The 22450-nt window shown below is 37.4% G+C and overlaps 1 protein-coding gene across 2 annotated transcripts in view; it reads right to left on the reverse strand.

Moving 5' to 3' along the window:
* The window catches only part of EPRS1 (glutamyl-prolyl-tRNA synthetase 1), a 68492-nt gene that overhangs the window by 27852 nt on the left and 18190 nt on the right, over positions 1 to 22450 (reverse strand). For both annotated transcript variants that reach the window (XM_019920464.3, XM_019920463.2), the window contains exons 10-18: positions 21666 to 21899; positions 20491 to 20575; positions 20019 to 20078; positions 15489 to 15599; positions 12210 to 12346; positions 10598 to 10805; positions 9872 to 9984; positions 6135 to 6252; positions 350 to 709 (exon numbers count right to left, since the gene is read on the reverse strand). In XM_019920464.3, coding sequence (XP_019776023.2) covers positions 350 to 709; positions 6135 to 6252; positions 9872 to 9984; positions 10598 to 10805; positions 12210 to 12346; positions 15489 to 15599; positions 20019 to 20078; positions 20491 to 20575; positions 21666 to 21899 — 1426 coding nt within the window. The remainder of the gene's footprint in view (positions 1 to 349; positions 710 to 6134; positions 6253 to 9871; positions 9985 to 10597; positions 10806 to 12209; positions 12347 to 15488; positions 15600 to 20018; positions 20079 to 20490; positions 20576 to 21665; positions 21900 to 22450) is intronic.

Genomic DNA, 22450 nt, shown 5'->3' on the forward strand with positions numbered 1-22450 from the left:
AAGGGCTTCTTCTACTTCAGGACTACTTTAAATATCCTTTATAACTGTTCCCCCTGGCCTGCCACTTACAGACACAGACACTTCTGAGAGCCATTTATACATATCCCACAGGATTACAGTCTGTGCATGGCTCTTACTCAGCCCCACGCCCCCACTAGATGGTAAGCTGCCTCACACTAATATTTCCAGAGCTTGGCAGATAGCACGTATCAATAAATGTTGACTGTTATGTCAAAATACTCAATCGGACAGTCTATAGACAACACGTCTCATAAGATGAGACTAGTCTAGGTCGTCTGACCTCATAAGCTTACTTACAATGTGTCTAAACTCATTCCAGGATACTGACCTTAGGGGCTTTTTCAGCTTTCAGTTTACGAACCGCCTCCCCTTGGGCAGCAACTTCATCATACAGAGATTTACTTTCCAGAATATCTGATGATGATGTAGAAGAAACATTCTGTACTGTCGCAGCAGGAGGATTTCCAAGTTTATATTCCTGGCCAGTTTTCTCCTTATATTCAGCCTTCAAAGCCAAAAGCTGTTTTACGGCTGCATCTATATCTTCCTTTGCTGCTTTCTTGGCTTTTAATTCACGAACCACATCCCCTTGAACAGCCACTCTGTTGTAAAGGACCAAGGAATCCTCAGACGTAGCACAAGTATTATTCAAAGAAGGAGCTGACATTGTCTTAAGAGGAGTAGCTGCCTACAGAGGCAGAAAACCAGAAGTAAAATTAATTCATGTTAAAAATCTTTCCACAAAATTATATCAAACTGTTTTCTAATGTTTTTAAGTTAAAAACAAAATTTTAAAATTTTACTCCTTAAAAAGTTTAAATGAATAATCTCATTCCTAAAAATTTATCCTAATGAGAAATAACGGAAGTAAACAAAGGTAGAGGTACACAGATATTCACTGGAGCATTTTTATTACAGCAAAAAACTGAACCTAAATCATTACCATTAGAGGACTATTTAAAGAAATTATGACACACCCACCAGATCTGAGAACAAATCACTGCTCTACCACACACTAGCTGTGCAACCCTGAATTAGTTACTTAAGCCAGTTCTGCTTTTTAACCATAAGAGAGGGATAATAATTGTATTGAACCCATCAGGTTGATGGGAAATAAAAGGTAATAAATCTATGTAAAGCTCTTAGTTACAAAGGCTGAGAAAATGTAAATATCAATGAGTTAGGTATTATTACTAGTTTTTTAAAAGATGAGATATATCTAGATTGTTGACAAGGCAAGAGCTCCATGAAATACTGTGGAACAATTTTATAGTAATGCTGTGAAACAATTCCATTTGTGTAAGATTATATATTTATAGGCATATGGTTGTATATAAGCATGTGCAACAAATCCGGAGATATGTTGCCTAAACTGATTTCTGGATAGTGAATAACTATACTATATTTATTCTCAATGACATGCTCTTCTTTCACTTAGAATGTTTTCCTCCTACTGAAACCCTTCCAACTTTAAAACCCTGCTACACCATACCTTCCCTGTGACTTTTTTCTTTAATGGTCTTCTACTTAATTTTTCAGAATAATCTCATACATATTCATTGAGCCATACGTATTAAACTCCAAAATGTTTGCCTCTACTCCAGAACTCTGTCCTGATACCAGACCCAGTACTCTGAATGGTCCTCTAGACATCTCTACCTGGATAGCTAAGAGGCACCTCAAGCTGTTATCAAAGTTGCATTTTACATGGAGATTAGGTTCTAAAATCACCATGTAAGTCAAAAACCACATACACTAAAAAATTAGTCCCCCCAAATTCCTTAAATCACTCATAATTTATAGTATTTTCTTGGTGAGGTATATATATGTACAATCATAAACATTCATATGTAAGTGCATAATATTATATAATAAGGGAAGACTACAATAAAGGAAGCCATTGTATCAAAACTATATACAGTCTGTTCTGCTACACTTATTTTTGGTAAGATGAACTGACTCATTCATGGTTGGTAAACAGGGGAACAATATCAATATAATACTGAAAAATCACATCACCTTGTACTTGATTTCTCCCAGTGTGTTAATGTTTTATGTCAAAGGAGCATAAAGGAAAAAGCTTACTCACAATTAAAGAGAAAGCTTTAGAAATACATGACAATCTTACAGAAGAATGAGAAAGTCTGTATAAGTGCATTCCTTTAGGGCAGGTGGTACTTTAAAAAAACTGTTTTCCATAACATTAAACCATCTAATGAAGGTGTAAGCATGGATGAAGAAGCTTCAAAAATATATATCCTCTTCTGCTCAAAAAAAAAAAAAAGTGTTGAAGCAGGGTACTCCCTGGATCAGACTTTAATTTTTTTTTAATTAATTAATTTATTTACTTATTTATTTTTGGCTGTGTTGGGTCTTTGTTACTGTGCGCGGGCTTTCTCTGGTTGTAGTGAGCGGGGGCTACTCTTTGTTGAGGTGCACGGGCTTCTCACTGTCGTGGCTTCTCTAGTTGCGGAGCACGGACTCTAGGCACGCAGGCTGCAGCAGTTGTGGCACATGCGCTCAGTAGTTATGGCTTGCAGGCTCTAGAGCTCAGGCTCAGTACTTGTGGTGCACGGGATTAGTTGCTCCACGGCATGTGAGATCTTCCCGGGCCAGGGCTCGAACCCATGTCCCTTGCATTGACAGGTGGATTGTTAACCACTGCGCCACCAGGGAAGCCCCAGACTTTAATTTTGATAACACCGGTATCTACTGGAGGCAAATACCCTCAAAGATCTATATATCAAAAGAGAGAGCAATACTCCTAAGGTTTAAGGCTGCAACGATGGCTGACTGCAATGTTGGGTACAAATGCCCGTCAACTGTATTTTAACTTCTATTAGGATCTGCGCAGGTTTCAAAGCTTTTCCAAAACCTTTTTGATACTCCTCCCACCATGAAGCCTCTACATCCTCTCCCTTGAATCTGGGCAAGGTTATGACTGTTCAACCAATACAACATAGCAGAAGGGACTCTATGTGAGGTTTCCAAGGTTAAATCATAAACCATACAGTGATGCTTCAAACCTGTCTACTGGACACTCACTTTTGGAGCCCTGATCTGTCATATACAAAGTCTCACTACCCTGACACTCATGCTGCAGCTCTCTGTCAACACCTCCACTGAGCTCCTAGCCAACAGCCAGCATCAACTGCCACCCATGTGGGTGAGCCATTTGGGATGTCCGGCCTTGTTGAGCCTTCAATGACTGCTACCCAGCCACAATATGAATGAAACCATAAAAGATGTAGTTTTCAGTGGTTTGCCCCAATCCTATTTTTCCTGATTAGTATGTCACCTTGTAGAACATAAAGTTTTTCATAACACACGCACTGGGGCTTCCCTGGTGGCACAGTGGTTAAGAATCTGCCTGCCAATGCAGAGGACACGGGTTCGAGCCCTGGTGCAGGAAGATCCCACATGCAGCGCAACTAAAGCCTGTGGGCCACAACTACTGAGCCTGCGCTCTAGGGGCTGCGAGCCACAACTACTGAGCCCGCATGCCACAACTACTGAAGCTCGCGTGCCTAGAGCCCGTGCTCCGCAACAAGAGAAGCCACCACAATGAGAAGCCCGCACACCACAACGAAGAGTAGCCCCTGCTCGCCACAACTAGCGAAAGCCCATGTGCAGCAATGAAGACCGAAAATAAAGAACACATACATTAACTCATAGCATAATACTAATAACTTTACAGAAAATGTAAAAGATGAGAGGCAGAGGTGTAAATTGGGACCAATGAGGGAACAGTAGCCAAATTTCCCATCTCGTGCTATTCTAGTATATATACTAGCAGTTCTCAAGGTGTGGCCTACAAACGCCAGAGGGTTTCTGAGACCTTTTCAAAGGAGGTCTGCAAGGTCACAGCTATTTTCAGGATAATAATAAGATGTAATTTGTAGTTTTTGCTCTCACTCTCTCATGAGTACACAGTGCAGTTTTATGGAGGCTAAGGCAAATTAAAAAGATTTGCAAAAATGCAAAACCATACCACTCTCCTAACTGAAAGTTTTCTTTTAGAAAACAGTTATTTTTCATAAAAAAATGTTATTTATATAAACATACGGTTGGGTTTATTATTGCTATTTTTTAAATGAATTAATAAATTCTTTTAAAACTTCCCAATTTTAATTTTTATGGCAAACACTGATAAATATAATCCACATAAACGAAGGTCCTCAATCATTTCTAAGTGTGAAACCAAAAAGTTTGAGAACTGCTGGTATATAAATAGCACAAGGATACTGCCCTACTTAAATTCTTACTTCTCTTCCTTTAATTTTCTTTTGGCTAAGACTACACAGCTTTTAGTTTGTGTAAATTAAAAGCTCAAGTCATGACATTCCCGCTCTTAATAGTTCCAAACTTGTATCTCCTAATAAACTGTGCTTCTGTCTTCCCTAGCTCAGGTTATTTACCACTCACTTACCTAGTCAACCAAAACAAAACTAGAAGTTACTGTCTTCCTATTTTACTTCCTGAATTCATGTCCTACTTTATTTCCTCCATGCCCTCATGCTCTGGCTTCCTGACCACTTATCACACCTTCTAATCCTACATCCAATCCACTCTCCAAACTATCTTCTTCACTGCTACCAAATCTTCAATGACTACCCAACTGCCAACACCTATGGACCCCAAACTATGCAGCAAGGTGTTCCAGGGAGCCACTGGAAATTCCTAGGGACACCACGGGATGTTTTAAATATCTAAGGTAAACAGTAACATATCCAACATCTGTCAAACACTGCATAATACAAGTTCAAGGTGGCTCGGTTTCAACATTAGTGTGTGCTACATTCCTTTCAATGATGCCATATCTTTGCAAAGCTGGATTTTTCACAGCTGTTGTGTTAAAAATCAAATACCACAGGATAATCATTGTAGAAACAGAAAATAAGCATGGTAGTGTCCAATCTGAGTCCAAGGTTCAAGAGAGAAACAAAAGTATTATTTTTTTCTTTCAATTAATACGTCATTTTAAGAATGAAATAAAAATAAGAATGTAATTTAAATATTTAACATTTAAGAACAAAATCTTTTACAAATGAAATTTAAGTTCCTTTTCCTTCAATTTATGTATATTATTTTTTTCAAATGGCTACTAAGTTACTGGGATATAAATATTTATCTAGTTGCTTGAACTTAACTACTTAATAAAGAGAACAGTTAGGAATTTCATTCAGCCTAGAGGTGTCATGAAAAAAATTACTGGGAAACTAAGGGTGCTATGAAATAAGGAAGTTTCAGGACCTCTGGCCTGCACAATAACCCCCCTAATTCTCTAGACATGTCACGGCCTCTCAAATCCACATCCTGTAAAATGAGGACAGAAGCTGGGTCTCTATCTGGAAGGTCCTCCAGACCTGGACTGCCAGGAAGATTCCTAACTCACTCTTTTTTTTTTTTTTGCGGTACGCAGGCCCTCACCTCTGTGGCCTCTCCCATTGTGGAGCACAGGCTCTGGACGCGCAGGCTCAGTGGCCATGGCTCACGGGCCCAGCCGCTCTGCAGCATGTGGGATCCTCCCAGACTGGGGCATGAACCCACGTCCCCTGCATCGGCAGGCGGACTCTCAACCACTGCACCACCAGGGAAGCCCCCTAACTCATTCTTAAAGACAGAGATTAAGCATTACCACCGAGATGAAAAAAAAAACAGAGGCAAAGTTTCTTATTTGCCCTTTTTCTCTTTTCTAACCCTCAATGACTGCTTGGAGCTCTTCTCCAAGATGCACTGGAGTTTGATAAAGTGCAGACAGGGATCCAGAAAACCAGGTCACTGTCCTAACACTATCCTAACGACTTGTTTTCTTGGGCAAGGATCTACTACAGCTCTATTAGAATTAAAAAAAGGCTTTTCTAAAAGATTCTTTTAATCTAGTCTTTCTTACTCTTTCACATAAAAAAAATTAACTTTTGAAAATCTTGTTTTGCAGGGTATTTTAAAATCTTACAAGAAAGAACAACAACAACAAAAATCGCAAAAGTTAGAGTTATTGTCTTCTTCGATCTCAACAGTGAGGAAGACAATCTTTGTAAACAAACAGATTCTAAACCCTAGGACAGAAAGATCATTGATTAGAGACATATCCATAAAAGTAAATTATTTACCTCATTCTTTGTCGTTTCTACTTTGGTCTTTTCCTTTGACCCAGATGTTGGCATTTCCTTCGTATGCCCATCAGGAATGTATATCAGAATGCATGGAGCTTCTATGCAACTATATGGACTAAAAAGAAAATGAAGGGACAAAAAAGTTTGAACAAAATTATCTGAACAGCAATTAAAATTGAATTCCTAGATTAATTCAATGGCACTGTTAATACTTTTCAAGGTATAAGTAAATAGTCCATTCTCTTATTCAAATCAGTCTCTTCAGAGTAGTTTAAAAACAATATATAAAAATTGACAGTGCTAACCATAAACTTTCATGGATATGAAAATGCTAAGTCCAGGACAAAGTTACATCTACTCTGGCCACCAGAAATGGCATTAGTGGATGTTCATGGTCTCACTCTTGACTTAAAAGAAATGCATCTACATACCATACCTAATCTGCTTATGAGCAGAAGAATTTCTGTAAAACATTTATTTTGTAAGAATTTCTCAATTCTAAAGGGTACAGTCATTAGCAAAATCCACTGCCCTTGAGACTACTCATAAGCAAAATATTTTTTTGAATTTTGTGGCAAAGGCCACAGAGTGAAAATAAGTTAGAGACTTTAGTAACAACAGAATCCTATACATCTCTTCAGTATTTCTGAATATGGCCTTATTGAAATATAATTCACATACCAAAATATCCACCCTTTGAAAGTACACTATTCCCTGGTTACATAAAATTGTGCAACCATCACCACTATCTAAGTTTAAAACATTCTCATCACCCTAAAAAGAATCTTTGTACCCTTTATCTATCACTTGCCAGTCTCCCATGCCTCTGGTCCCTAGCAACCACTAATCTAACTTTGTTTGTATGAATTTGTCTATTCTGGACATTTCATATAAATAAAATCGTACAATACGTGGTCTGTTGTGACTAGCTTACTTCACTTAGCATAACGCTTACAAGGTTCATGCATGTTATAGCATGAATCAGCGCTTCACTTTTTTTATGGCTGAATGATATTCCCTTGTATGGATACACCACATTTTGTTTATCCATTCATCAGCTGTTGGACATTTGGGTTGTTTGTACCTTTTGTCTATTACGAATGATGCTGCTATGAGCATTCATGTACAAATTTTTTTTTTTTTTTTGCGGTACGCGGGCCTCTCACTGTTGTGGCCTCTCCCGCCGCAGAGCACAGGCTCCAGACGCGCAGGCTCAGCGGCCACGGCTCACGGGCCCAGCCGCTCCGCGGCACGTGGGATCTTCCCAGACCGGGGCACGAACCCGCGTCCCCTGCATCGGCAGGCGGACTCTCAACCACTGTGCCACCAGGGGAGCCCCATGTACAAATTTTTGTGTGAACATATGTTATTACTTTCCTTGGGTATATATATAAAAGTGGAAATGCTAGGTCAAATGATAACACCATATTTAACTTTTTGAGGAACTGCCACTTTGTTTTCCAAAGTAACTACATCATTTTACAATCCTATTAGCAATGTATGAGGGTTCCAATTTCTCCACATCCTCAACACTTGTTACTGCCTGCCTTCTTGATTATAGCCATCCAAGGGGATATGGAATGATATCTCACTGTGGTCTTGATTTGCATTTTCCTAATAACTAATAATATTGAGCATCTATTCATGTGCTTATTGACCACTTGCATATCTGCTTTGGAGAATGTCTTTGTCCGTTTTTAACTGTCTTTTTATTATCAAGTTGTAAGGATTCTTTATTTATTCTGCATAATAGTCCTTTATCAGATACATGTGCAAATATTTTTCTCTCATTCTGTGGACTGTCTTTTCACTTTCCTGATGGTGTCCTCTGAAGCACAAAAATTTTTGATATAGTCCAATTTATGTATATTTTCGTTGGTTGCTTATGCTTTAGGTGTTATATTTAAGAAAGCACTGCTAAGATTACAAAGACTTAAACTTATGTTTTCCTTTAGGAGTTTTATAGTTTAGCTCTTACATTTAAGTCTTTGATCCATATTTGAGTTAATTTTTATACATGGTATGAGGTAGGGGTTCGTTCACTCTTGCACGTGGTTGCTGATACAGCACCATTTGTCGAAACGTTCAACAATCTTTCAGAATAAATTGAAAGCCTACTCTCTTCTGGGCATGACTCTAGTTGGTACCATCACTACTACCACCACCACCACCACCACCACCACCACCACCACCATCACTAAATATTTAACAAGGGCTTTAGTAAGTACTGGGCACTGTGCATGCTGTTTACACACATGGTCTTATTTGACTAACGGCAACGTGATACTAAGATGAACATGAAAAAAGTATCTGCCCTTAATGAATTTCCAGTGGTGGAAACAAGATAGATAGATAGACAGACAGAAAGATAGATACAACAGCATGTGATAAATATTCTAAAGAGGAAAGTGCTCGCTGCAATGGGGACACATAGGTTGGGTGCCTATCCAGATTAGAGGAATACAAGAAAGCTCTGGAAGAAGTAACATTTGAAAGGTTATCCAGATGAAGAAAAAGAAGCACGGCCATTCCAGGAAAAAGCAAGAAGTTCAAAGGTAGCTGATGACTTTGGAAAGCCCCAGGCAGTGCAGTATCTTGAGCAGAAGGGAGGAAGAGGTCAGCTACAACACAGATGGCTCAGGTGGGTCAAGAGGCCATTACATGCAAACTCTTGCAGGCCAAACTAAGAAGTTTAGATTTTCCTCTGAAGCTAACAAGAATTATTAAGCAGGGGGGAATAATGTGATAAAATTGTTACTCTGAAAGTTTTAGACTGGGGGCCATATGAAAAGTGGATCAGAAAAGTGCAAAACTGGAAGGAAGAGACTACTTTAGAAACTGTTTTGGCAATCAAGGAAGAAATGCTAAGGGCCTGAAACAAAGGCAGAGCAGTAGAAGCACAGAGATGAACTAGGCAAGCAGTACAAACAACAAGGTTTACTGATTAGAATGGGGGATGAAGGAGAAGAACTGAGGAGAGATGGTAACTAGGATCTTGAATTTTGAAGTTTGAGGTACTTGAAAGTTATCTATTCAGAGATGTCTAAAAGGCATTAATTAGATTCACAAGTCTGGAGCTCAGGAGTGAGGTCTGATCACAAAGTTAAAGAGATGCAATAAAAAACAGCAAAGACAAAAAAAAGAAACGTGAACAAAAATTCAGAGACTGAAAGTTCTCCTAGTAATTCTATTACTTCATGGTTTAAAAAAAACACAAACATTTGTTATAATCCTCTAACTGTACCTGCTGTATTATTTGTATTCTACAATATATCTAATTAAAGTACACTATAAAGAAAAGCTGCCTGTGATAAACCATAATGGAAAAGAATATGAAAATGTATATGTATATGTGCAACTGAGTCACTCTGCTGTACAGCGGTTATTAATACAACACTGTAAATCAACTATACTTCAATAAAAAATAAATTTAGAAAAAAAAAGAAAAGGTAATAGCTATAATGTTTATCCAAAGATAACACTGAAATTTTTTTCTTTTTACTTGGACCATGTGAAGATGAATGGTTTAGTTCTAGAAATAAAATTTGTTATTATGCTGTTTCAAAGTTAAAATTTGTTACAATGATGTCTGAAATAGTAAATACAGAAGAACAAATGAAACCGAACAGCAAATTGTCAGGTACAGTATTTTAGTGGAAGTTCAATCTTTAAAATATTATTCACTATAAGAATTTTAAGCATTTTCATTTAAATGTTCAGTTATACTGATTTACCTAATGGGTTCATAAGGTTGATCACATATGAAGAAGCCTCTTCTCTGGAGTTGTATAATGTCTCCTTTTTTCAAATCCTTAAGGCAGGGATCCCCCAGCATTAATTCTTCATGCTGTAAAGATGGTATAAGACCAAAATACACTTTCTTAAACATCAGAGCACTAAAAACAACCCTAAAATGCAAGCAGCTTTTCCAGTAGCTGCAACAGGATATGTTAAAAACTTTACTACTTAAGCACATGCAGTAAAACAGTGAAATATTAAAATAAATAACAATTATTCATTATATTTCTAAAAGTTAACGTTTATATACTGATGGGCTTCATGAACCTTTTAACTAACTTGATTGGTGTCCCTGCAGATATAAAGAAATTTCCCACTGTAAATATGAAGTACAATACAAGAAGCACACAGACCTAGCTGAAATGCACGCTGGCGCAGCACTAAAGCACAAGGGTTCTAGAGCCAGGAGGCCTGGGTTTGAACCCCAGCTCTACGCCTTATTGCCTGTCCTCAAGCAACTTACTGAACCTCACTGTGCCTCGGTTTCTAGAATTTATAAAATGGGAACATTATTCTTTTATATCATTTTTAACAAAATTCTAGAAATCTTTTCCATTTTATCTGAGGAAACAAATACTTAAAACTAATTTTAAAAATTCTGAAGAAAAGGTTATACTGATACAACAGAGCAAGATGAAATAGGGTTTCTTTCAGGAGGTTACCTTACTGTTCTTGTTGACATACTGCTTAAAGTCCTCGTCTTTTCCCAGTACGGGCTTTGTGATCAAGTGCTCGTAAGTGACACAGATTGCTGGGACAGGAAGAGCACGTTCGGTCTCGGCAAGCCATGTGATCTTAGTGGTTTTCTTATAGTCTTTGTTCTCCAAATTCAATTTTGCATCAAGAGATACAATTTTTCCTTCTGCATTTCTAAAAATAAGATAGGAAAGTGTTTTCAGAAAACAAACTTTAACTGCCACAAATGCACTATTTTGTTCTGTACCTGTAATAAATGGATAGGAAATTTTCTTTGGAAAAATATCAAATAAAACATTTATTTGAGTTTCTAGTAGGTGCCAGACATTAACTGGTTAAGAGATGAATGAAGTAGAGTCCCTGCTGTCAAGATACTAATATGTGGACAGATCCCCCATACATCTGATGAAGAACATGAACATGTTTATGAATTTTAAAGTCACCTGGAGTAAACATTAAAAAATCTAAAATACTGTATTTTCAAAACATTTATCAATTAGTTGACATCATATGTAATGACACGACAACTGATATTTCAGAGTTTACTAAATTAATCTTAGCATACTATGTCCCATTTGTGTAATCTTAAGAACTGGTAAGTGTAGCACACTATAATAACTGGAAAGTTCATACTCAGCACAAAATGATTAAATTTAAAGTAGATTTTAGTGTCCATCAACAGAGTAATGGATAAAAAAGATGTGGTACATATATACAATGGAATATTAGCCATAAAAAGGAACAAAAGTGGGTCATTTGTAGAGACGTGGATGGACCTAGAGACTGTCATATAGAGTGAAGTAAGTCAGAAAGAGAAAAACAAATATCGTATATTAACCCATACATGTGGAATCTAGAAAAATGGTGTAGAGGACCATATTCGCAAAGCAGAAACAGAGACACAGACGTAGAGAACAAAAGTATGGATACCAAGGGGGAAAGGGGTGGGGCGGGAGGAATTAGGAGACTGGGACTGACACACATACACTACTGATACTAGGTATAAAATAGACAACTGATGGGAACATACTGTATAGCATAGGGAACTCTACTTAATGCCCTGTGGTGTCCTAAATGGGAGGGAAAGCCAAAAGGGAGGGGATATATGTATATGTACAGCTGATTCATTTTGCTGTGCAGCAGAAGCTAACACAACATTGTAAAGCAACTGTACTCCAATAAAAATTAATTAATAAAAAAAATTTAAAAATAAAAAATAAAGTAGACTTTAGGATATACAGAATGTTATACATACAATTTCTGTCCAAAGGATCTCTCCACCATGCAATCGCATTCTGAGAATTAGATGATAAAAGGGGGGCCTAAAGCATTAGAATTATTTTTTATATCTACATGCTGTCGTTTTCAACATCACAAGCAATATCCTAATACCCTATTAATGTAATGAAACATATATGGAAAAAAACCTTAATGTGTCCAGAATTTGCAGCATCTATGCCTGGGTAGATGTACCAGCCAGCACCATCAATGGGTCTGAATTAGGTAATTTTTAATAAATGAATAAACATAAAAGACTTTCCTTCCATATTTATTTGAAAACAAACAAAAAGTTCTTACCTGTGTATTTTAGTAATGTTGATGTTGCCCCAATTTATAAATGTAACCGTCTCACCCTCTGACAACGTCTCTGCGTCAGCACCTTCAATGAAAACTTTAGGACTATACCAGACGGGTTTCAAGCCAACATCAGGATTCTGATTAAAAAAAAAAAAAAGAGAGAATGTTGGTTGAAACAACAACTATTGAACCCAGTATGAAATTTATACATTCATTCATTTTATTCCTTAACAAAAACAGAAGTCATCTGTATTAGTCTGATTCCCAGCTCTGTGACCCTGGGTCAGACACCTGACCAATAATGTACTGGAGTCAGATGAGGGTGGTCTGCCCCTGAGATTACTTCCAGCCTAAAACAATCATTCTTTGTTTTTAGAGCTAAGACAGTATTTGTCTCACAGTGTCCCTCCAACCAGAATCTGCTTTGCTAGCCTCAAAAATCCACTGCTTTTGCAGCAAAGGAGAAAATAAAGTCATTCCTCATCAGTGGCTGTGGAACGTCACTATAGGAACAGACGTTATCTTAGCAGGAAATGGTAGATCTTTCACATTTTAGGAGACAAATTTTAAAGACAGTAGCATACACGTACAGAAAGATGAATTTTCTGCCTTTTCAGTATATATTATATGAAGAAGAAGAAAAAGAGATCCGGAAAATAAAAAGAATGCTATATTTGTTAATTTTCAGATTTTTGTTTGACCGAAATCAAAAGAAAAAAAAGTGTAAGAAGATCCTTTGAATAAATGTTAAATAACATGCATTCAATAATTGTTCATTGAATGCACCAATGCACTTGAAAAAAGTCAGTATGTTGCAACAACTTATACTATGCTGGGCTCAGAACAGAATACTGACAGGCTAAATATAGAACACTTTGTGAGGGAAAGGATAATGAAAATTCCACAGAGCAAACTGAGCAATCCAGTCATCATTTAAAGTGTTTCCTAATCAATTAGTTATTTAACTATTACTTATTCTTTATTATTACAAATAAGCACTCTTAAAAGTTTTATTCTCACCGTTCAAATTTTAAAACATTAAGCTTCACATTTAAGCTGACTGTAGTGGGCGATACGATACATCAGAAACCACCATTCACCTGGTTGAACCCATCAGATGCAAGATAAAGGCAACAGTAAAGCCAAATCAATCTCACACTCGCACACACACACTCTCTCTCTCACACACACACACACACACACACACACACACACACTCTCTCTCTCTCCCCAAGTCTTATTAGGGGTACCCTTAAAATAAGTCTTCCAAATTAAAAAGAAGCTAATGTCATACAGAGAAAGGCAATCATAGGCTACCACTTAAAACATTTATAGCTGTTCATGAAACGTATCACCTTACACCTGAGTAAGTCTATGAACATAACATAGTTATGAGTAAGGTTATGAATATATTAGTCTATTAGTATATGAGTGAGTTAGTCTATGGACATAAGCTTCATTGGATAATAAAGATATTTACAGACAACTCACAAAGCTGGAACAAAAGGATATATTTTTTCTTCAAGACTATCAACCTAGCAGTTATAACCATGTGAGACAACAAACATGGCTTACCTAAGAAGAACTCCCTGCTACCTGTGTTTAAGATTTATATTCCGAATTCAGATAGACAGATATCATTGTCACTTCACTGATATTTTCTAAAACAGAGCCAGTGGCAGCATGATAGACTCTGGACTCAAGCTGTGATTCAATACTATCAGGTCAAATGTTTTGGCTTAAAGGCAACAGCGAATAACCCAGCTAATAGAGAATGCACCTCAGCTTTCACACAGAGATAAGAGCATGGAGTATATAACACCTCCAGGAAGAAATAAATTCTTATTATACACTAATATGCTATCTCCACAAAATAAAAAATAGGCACCGAGTGTAACAGTTCTGTGGAATGTGCTGTGGATAGTAATACCGCTAGAATAAATTTCTTCAGTAAGAAATCCACAAAAACATTTACTTCCATTAGTATCAAATTCTTAAACAGCTCATACAATTCAACATCAAAAAAACAAACAAGCCAATTTAAAAATGGACAGAAGTGAACAGACGTTTTGCCAGAGGAAATGCAGATGGCCAACAGGCATATGAAAAGATGCTTAACATCGATAATCATCAGGGAAATGCAAACCAAAACCACAATGAGATACTGTAACCTTGCACCTGTCAGAACGGCTATCATCAAAAAGAACACAAATAACAAATGCTGGCGAGGATGTGGAGAGAAGAGAACCCTTGTGCACTGTTGGTGGGAATGTAAATTGGTGCAGCCACTGTGGAAAACGGCATGGAGGTTTCTCCAAAAACTAAACATAAAAGTACCATAAGGCTCAGCAAATCCACTCCTGGGTATATATCCGAGAAAAACAAAAACACTAATTCGAAAAGATACATGTGCCCCAATGTGCATAGCAGCATTGCTTACAATTGCCAAGATATGGAAGCAACCGAAGTGTCCATCAACAGATAAAGGGACAAAGACGTGGTGTGTACACACACACATACACACAAACACACACACACACACACACACACTGGAATACTCAGCCATAAAAAAGAATGAGATTTTGCCATTTGCAGCAACATGGATGGACTTGGGAGGCATTATGCTAAGTGAAATAAGTCAGACAGAGAAAGACAAATACTATATGATATGACTTACATGTGGAATCTAAAAAATACAACAAACTAGTGAATATAACAAAAGGAAGCAGACTCACAGATACAGAGAACAAACTAGTGGTTACCAGCTGGGGAGAGGTGGGGGACAGGACAATATAGGGGTGAGGGGTGGTAAGTACAACAAATGGGTATAAGATAAGCTCAAGGATGTATAACACGGAGAATATAGCCAATATTTTGTAATAACTGTAAACAGAAAGTAACCTTTAAAAACTGTATAAAAAATTTTTTTTAATTAGTATGAAATCCTGACAAATAATGCTGGATCAAAAATGGTCCCCAGGGCTTCCCTGGTGGTGCAGTGGTTCAGAGTCCACCTGCCGATGCAGGGGACATGGGTTTGTGCCCCGGTCCGGGAAGATCTCACATGCCGTGGAGCGGCTGGGCCCCGTGAGCCATGGCCGCTGAGCCTGCGCTCCGCAATGGGAGAGGCCACAACAGTGAGAGGCCTGCGTACCGCAAAAAAAAAAAAAAAAAAAAAAATGGTCCCCAATCATGCTATTGCCACCAAAGTACATTTTTCCCTTTGATTATCCTGCTCCTTTAACAGAGAGAACAACATTGGTGAAACCGGAGAGTGACCTTCGGGTGTCTGGCTACTTCTTTCATCTCCTCCTGGGCCTCAGGGATGTCCACCGGGATCACCTCTTTTTTCAGTAACGCGACGTATCGTGGAGCCACCGGGTCAATAACCTGCAACAAAGGCGTCCTTGTGTTAGAACATTCAGAGATTTTTTAGAACTTCATCAATAAAATAAGTAATAGCACAGGAATAACAACTGGCATTCTTTGTTACTGCATTTACTAATTTTTTGGTTTACCAGCTAACTCTTCTCTAACATTTAGTTGTCAAGTAGAAAAAAGAAAAACAATCATAAACAAAGACTGCATGAAGGATTTAGAGTTCCCTTCCAAGAGTAACTACTGACAAGCGAAAAGAAACCAATAGTTAAAGCATATTAGAAATATTCTGAAAGTAATTTTTAACTATGATATTAGAAAAGAAAATTATCCTGTGGGGTTATGTAACAATCCTACAGGTAAATGTGATACTCCATTTTGTATTGTTGGAGAAGACTGTTTTGAAGGAATATAGAAATATATGTTTTAGTATCATTTTCTATAAGCAGTGTTAGGCAACACACCACCATCAAAAGCAGAACAGCATTAGGTCACTATAATAAGGCAATTCTATAGAGTAAAAGTAAACAAGTATTTCTACTGGTCTGCATGCTATATATATATACACACGTATATAGGGACCACTGTGTTCCCAAGGGCCTGGCACATGCAGGTAGTCAACACATATTTACAGGTTAACTGAATGAATGGTAGTACTCATTACATTCTAACCTACTCTACCTCCAAAACAGAAGCAGCACCCCCTTCTGGATCCGATGTATCTTTCTCATTTCACTATTCAATTTAAAATTATCCATGATGACCAATCACAACAGCAGTATTTAGATACTAAATAAAGCATTTGGAAGAAAAATGTAGACAGAAGCAAGTGCGGAGTCAAATAGCTAAGTAAAGTAATGAAAGTCATTTTCTTCCCATTAGAAGGATGCAGGAAATAGTGGTATGGCTAATTAAACTTGGCTGTGCCTTTTGGTTTATATTGGGTTTTTGTTGCTATTGTTTGGCTGGTATTTTGTTGTTGTTGTTTGCTTTGAGAGTATTTCTCAGAAATTCTGAATGAACTTAGAGAAGAAACCATGCTCAGAGGGTGAGTCAGAAAAGTCTGAAAAGCCATCTAACTTCCCCTTGATTGCTACTCCTTACCTGCTTATATTTCATGCCAGTACTAAATCAGCGCCAGCCCCCCTCTAAACTTACTGTTTCATTCTTTCCTTCCCTGAGGTTTAAAAGTCATTCTTACTGGTTAAGGGTTCCTTCTTTCAGCTTCTACTGGGTTAGAATGATCACAGATTTAATTTGTGACTACTCAGTTTAGTATTTAAGCCAGTAAGATACAATTTCTTCTTTTAAAGAAGCTAAAACTAGACGATCCAACCTGAGAAACTTACTTCAGTTCACTGCAGCTCAGTTTCCTCAACTGACAAAGAGAGCAGAAGACTGTTTCTCACACTTGACTAATTACAATGATCCCTTAGGGCACTGGCTGGCACAGAGTTTCATGCCACTTAACCCTGAACGACAACGATTCTAATCGTCTGAAGTGAAGTCTGGAAATCTTTTTTTTTTTTTTTTTTTTTTGCGGTACGCGGGCCTCTCACTGCTGTGGTCTCTCCCGTTGTGGAGCACAGGCTCCGGACGCGCAGGCTCAGCGGCCATGGCTCACGGGCCCAGCCGCTCCGCGGCATGTGGGATTTTCCCGGACTGGGGCATGAACCTGTGTCCCCTGCATCAGCAGCGGACTCCCAACCACTGCGCCACCAGGGAAGCCCTGGAAATCTATTTTTAAACAAGCATTCCATAGGATGGTTAGGATCAGACAAGTTTGGGAAATCTTGGATTAAAAGATTTAAGTCTTTTTCAGTTCTAAAATTGTACAATTCTCAAAATGTCTGGATCAGTGGTTTTAAATTACTCCAAAAGGTCCAGAGACTCTTCTTCTGAAGCTGAGGGTTCTGCTCTGAGACAAGGGCATCAAGAAAATGTATGATATTAAATGTCAAGTCCCCAGAGTTTTCCCCAGTCAGTTCCAAAACCCTGGCAGTCAGACCTTCACACTTCTGGCAACTTGACTGAAAGAATCTCCTCTGGAAAAACTGCCTAGTCCAAGAGATGAGATGTAAGGTTACTGACGCCGAGGCTTTTCAATTAACCGGCCAGCCAGACCGTCTTACAGTGAGGCACAGCTGACAAGCCCAATCTTTTTCTCAGGGCTTCCAATCCCTCTCTCAGTCCCCTGTGTTAAAGATGAGCAGATAACCAAGGCTCGCCAGATGTCTGAGAAATGCCTTTAATATCAAAGAAAAAACAAAATAAACAACCTGGAGGAAAGACATAAGAAAAAATACCATTGATTATATTACAACCATGAAATAGGAACAGGAAGTTATTCTGAAAATTCAAAGCACAAACGAGAAATCTTGAAAATACGACAGCATGAATGAAAAACTCAACAGAAGTTGAGAAGATAGGGCTGAGTACATCTACCAGAAAGTAGAGCCAAAAGATGAGATGGAAAATAAGAGAGAAAACAAAATTAGAGCAACAGTCCAGGAAATCCAACATGTGCTCAAGAAACGTTCCACAGAGGAGAAAGAAAACATAGTTGAGAAAAAAACAAAAAAAACAGAAGGAACTTAGGAACATTTCCCAGAACTGACGGAATGAGTTTCCAGTCTGGAAGCCACATGTTCTTCCAATGGATATGAATGAAAACAGACCCACCCCAAGGCACATCACTGTGAAATTTCAAAGTGAAGAAGCTGTTCATATAAAAGTCTCAAAAATCTTCATCCCATGCTCCCCTTCTCAGGGAGCTACCAGAGGATATAGTACAGCAAAGCAAAAGGCAATAAAAAGAGAAGGAAGATCCAAGAACCAGATGATCCATCACAGAAGAAAAGCAAAGGGAATTCCCAGGATGATGAGGAAGATTGACCTGGGAGCACAGCTGGGCTTCAGAAGTTAACAGGCCTCTCATCTAGATCAGATGTGAGCAGCACGAAGGCCCCGGCAGAGACGTCTCTAACGTGAAACTGAAATACCTGAGGCATGTGAACATTTTGGCAGGAAATTTAGATAACTTGCGCAGAGTCTGAGATGGAATTAGAAAATTAAACAAACGAGGGAAACAAAACGAAACAATTAGCCACAAGAAAGCCAACGAGTTATGAGAAAAAATAGGAGACCTAAATCCTCATCTTCCATTGTGAAAAGTAAACTGATGATGCCTAAAGCAAACAAACAAACAAAAAAATCAAGAAGAAGCAAAACACACATCTCATTTACAGATACGGGCAATAAATACCAAAAAAATTATCTAGAAGAGCTGAAAGTGATTTATCTAGCGAGAGAAAATGGAAGGAAAGAAGACAGGGGAATATGCTGTTCATTTAACAGACCCTATAGAATTATCGGCCTGTAGTGAAATGTATTTCTTATATTTGAGCTAAATGTACACGATTATTAATGAAAAGTATTCCAATGTTAACTCTGCCTGTAAGTTTTGAATGTATTTATTAGTAACTGCAGCAACAGAGCGAACCAATTAATAATTCCATTATGTATCCAAAAACTGACTAAACACAAAAGACAAAATAAATTCAAGACACATGCGAGACAAGCAACTATTTTTTGAGGCAAGGCATCAGCACAATCAAGCAGCAATACAAAGAAAAAGAATTTACAGAACACAATCACAGAAACCATAGTTTAAAACATGGCACTTCAATGATTTGCCTTATTATAGTGTCTAAGCATCTGCTTCCAATTAACAATGTCAATATGCAGTATTCCTCATTTGACTTTTATTTAAGACACAGCTTTTTTTTTTTTAAGCTAGATTCAATAAGACACAGGGATTATAATTAACGAACCTTCAATACAATTCAATGAAATCTGTAACTTTAAAACTCTATGTCCTCTCAGTAAACAAGGGAACAGTAGAATGGAGTTAGCCAAATCTTCCCTTTGCCACTAAGAAAACTAGAGGACATGTTTTTTTAAACTAGGAATAATGCATTTCAGTGGGTCTGTATAAGCAAGTCTCATATAAATGTGATTGTGCTTCAAAGCTGTATAACATCTCAGGTTATAACATGTAAGATGCTAAAAGCTATGTGCTAAGTAAGGCAAATAAAAGCATTAAGTAATACCTTCTTACAGAGAGCTCGCAGCTTGAAAGCAGAAAAATGAAATGCAAAGTGTTCAAAAAAGATTTAAGGAAAAAACTGTTACCATTCCCCATAACTCCAAGTTTGTTTTAATCATTGTTCTTGTTTGGTATAGTTTATAGGCTTAATGCACTTTATATGTTTAAAAAAGTAAAACATTCCATTTTCCTGAAAACTCTGCAAAACTGTAATATTCTTCACAAAATTTTCCCTGCCATGAGCACACTAATGAATTCTACATGTAATCTATTACTTAGGAGTTAGGCATGAAAAAAAGAGGACCAGGAGTCAAAACATGTACCTTTTTGTTAAATGCCCAAATTTTGTCCCACTCCATGTTCACAACGGAACGTGAAGAACCCTAGAAAAACAATAATAGAACAGCTTAAAGGGCAAGAAGTATTAACCAGAATATTTTCTTTAAGTCAAGCATGCCAGAAAATAAACCCAGTCAATACTTACAAGTTTACTTCCACTGGAATATAAAACTTAGTCTGTACACACTAATCTCGTTATACTGAACAGCTAGAGTCAACAGTCATAGATTTCACTGGCTGAAAACACCACAGCTGCCTTTGTCCAACCCTAGCATAGTTTAGGACATTCTCAATTTTCCACTATCATAACAGTGGTTTTTTCAAAAACATTCTGCCCTTGCATTATAAGCAACAAGCAAAGAACAGAAAGAACAACAGGAGTAATAAAGACTAAAAGGATATTATTAGATACTTAAAAATCCAAACAGAGGAGCTGGAAAAGAAACTATAACTCACCTGAGCAGCAATAAACTGTTTCAGTCCTTCAACTGTCATCCCTCTTCTCAGCACACCGCGAACCGTAGGAAATCGTGGGTCATCCCTGGGAAATACAGCAAGTTTTAAGAACCAAGGAGACATTTTTAACGTGTAGGTGCAGAGAGTACAATATACCTTATTGCATAACATTATATTCCGTTTGTTAAATATTTGAACTAAGAGCTGGTTATAATAATTAGGCAGATCATAATACCACTGAGCCCAAGTTCATGGAAGAAGAAAGCTGCTTACTAGTCAAAAATTACTCGGTAAAATAAATGCACTACTGGAAACAGTAAAAGTACATTTGAAAAAAGACACAAAGGTGACATTTTCAAATACAGAAAACATATGCATTACAACATTTTTATTTGCTTTTTGCTTTTTATTTAACAAACATACAAGATCCCTATTCTACATATGACCATGAGACACAGATAAGAGATGGTTAGCCTCTCATTTATGTACAAATACACTTTATAAAGCCTTTTGGGTTGTAAAAAATATACATGTTGGTTATTAATATTCTGCAGAGATCTGCAAACTTCAGTAAGTTTGCAATAACACCCTTTGTATGCGGCCCAAGGTAAACTTCCCCTTTATCAAATTCAGCTCCACAGTAAAACAGTCTAAAATCACATATTATTCAATATATACTTAATGTGTGTCACTATTACATGATACTAATAAAAACTAATACATTCTTGTTAATTCATGTAAAAAAAAACATTCTTAGGCTTGTAAGTATGGTAACCCAACTGAACAGGTTTCATTTACATGGATACATGCCTCTAAGATGACTTTAATTTTTATACTCATCGTTCTCATGGAAATCCCATATAGGTTATTAACGTGCTACAGAGATTTTCAAACTATAGGTTATCAATGTGCTACAGAGATTTTCAAACTTTTTCTAGTCCCAAACATAGACTCCATCTTTGTGCCCAAACATGGGCACTCCATGTTGGCTGCATTAAAGCACAAGAGAGCAGTACCTGAGAACCTGGATAAAATAAAGACAAGGACCAGAAACCCTATAGCCTATCCATTTCAACCCCTCCCTTTCATCCTCCCCACCCCTCAAAGCAGTTTAAAAATTAGTGATATACCATGTCCTGACTTCCTCTCAAAATTCTAGATAAGAGCAAACATACCATCCGTCTACTAGTCCTTCATTGACAAACCACGTGAGCTTTCTTTTGGATAGCACTGTGTTGTTGAGATTTAGCCGACTATATTCCCAAATGTATGGTTTTCTTAGGCCTAAAGCTTCAATAATCCAGTAAAACTGTTCATCTCTGTCATGGTATTCTGTTGTTCTCAGGGCATGTGTAACACCTTCAATGCTGTCAACTATGGGGCAGGCAAAATCATATGTCGGATAAACACTAGGAAAAAAAGTGAATATTTTGAAAATCAATGAAGGATTTTACCCTTTTCACCTCAGATTAGGCATTATAAGCAGCAGTACTAATTTAAAACATAATTCTTTACAAGGTAAGAATTCCTTAAAAACCAACAGGTGTTATGACTCATAATACTCAAAGTACATCAAAACATTTTTTTTAATCAGACTTTGAGGACAATGCATCAGTTACCCACTGAATACTCAAACACAAAAGCAAATATGCAACTTAACAGACAATTGGATACTGGTGCAGTGAATTCTATAATCATATTCCTGTAATGGCCAATGTATACCATGGTAAGAAGCAATAATAATTTCAAGGGAATTTAGCTTTTCAATATCTTAAATAATCCCACACTCAAGTAAATCTCTAGGTTTAATACTTTCATAAGTAAATGCATTCAAGAATAGAATGTTTCCTTCTCTGTCAACTAAAAAAGAAAATTAGGTTGATTAAAATTCCATTTAAGATGGAATAGTCTTAAAAACAATTTCTGTCTAAAATAATGTACACAACACATATATTACTGC

The sequence above is a fragment of the Tursiops truncatus genome, chromosome 1 (assembly GCF_011762595.2).
Source record: "Tursiops truncatus isolate mTurTru1 chromosome 1, mTurTru1.mat.Y, whole genome shotgun sequence".
NCBI classification, from domain to species: Eukaryota; Metazoa; Chordata; class Mammalia; order Artiodactyla; family Delphinidae; genus Tursiops; species Tursiops truncatus.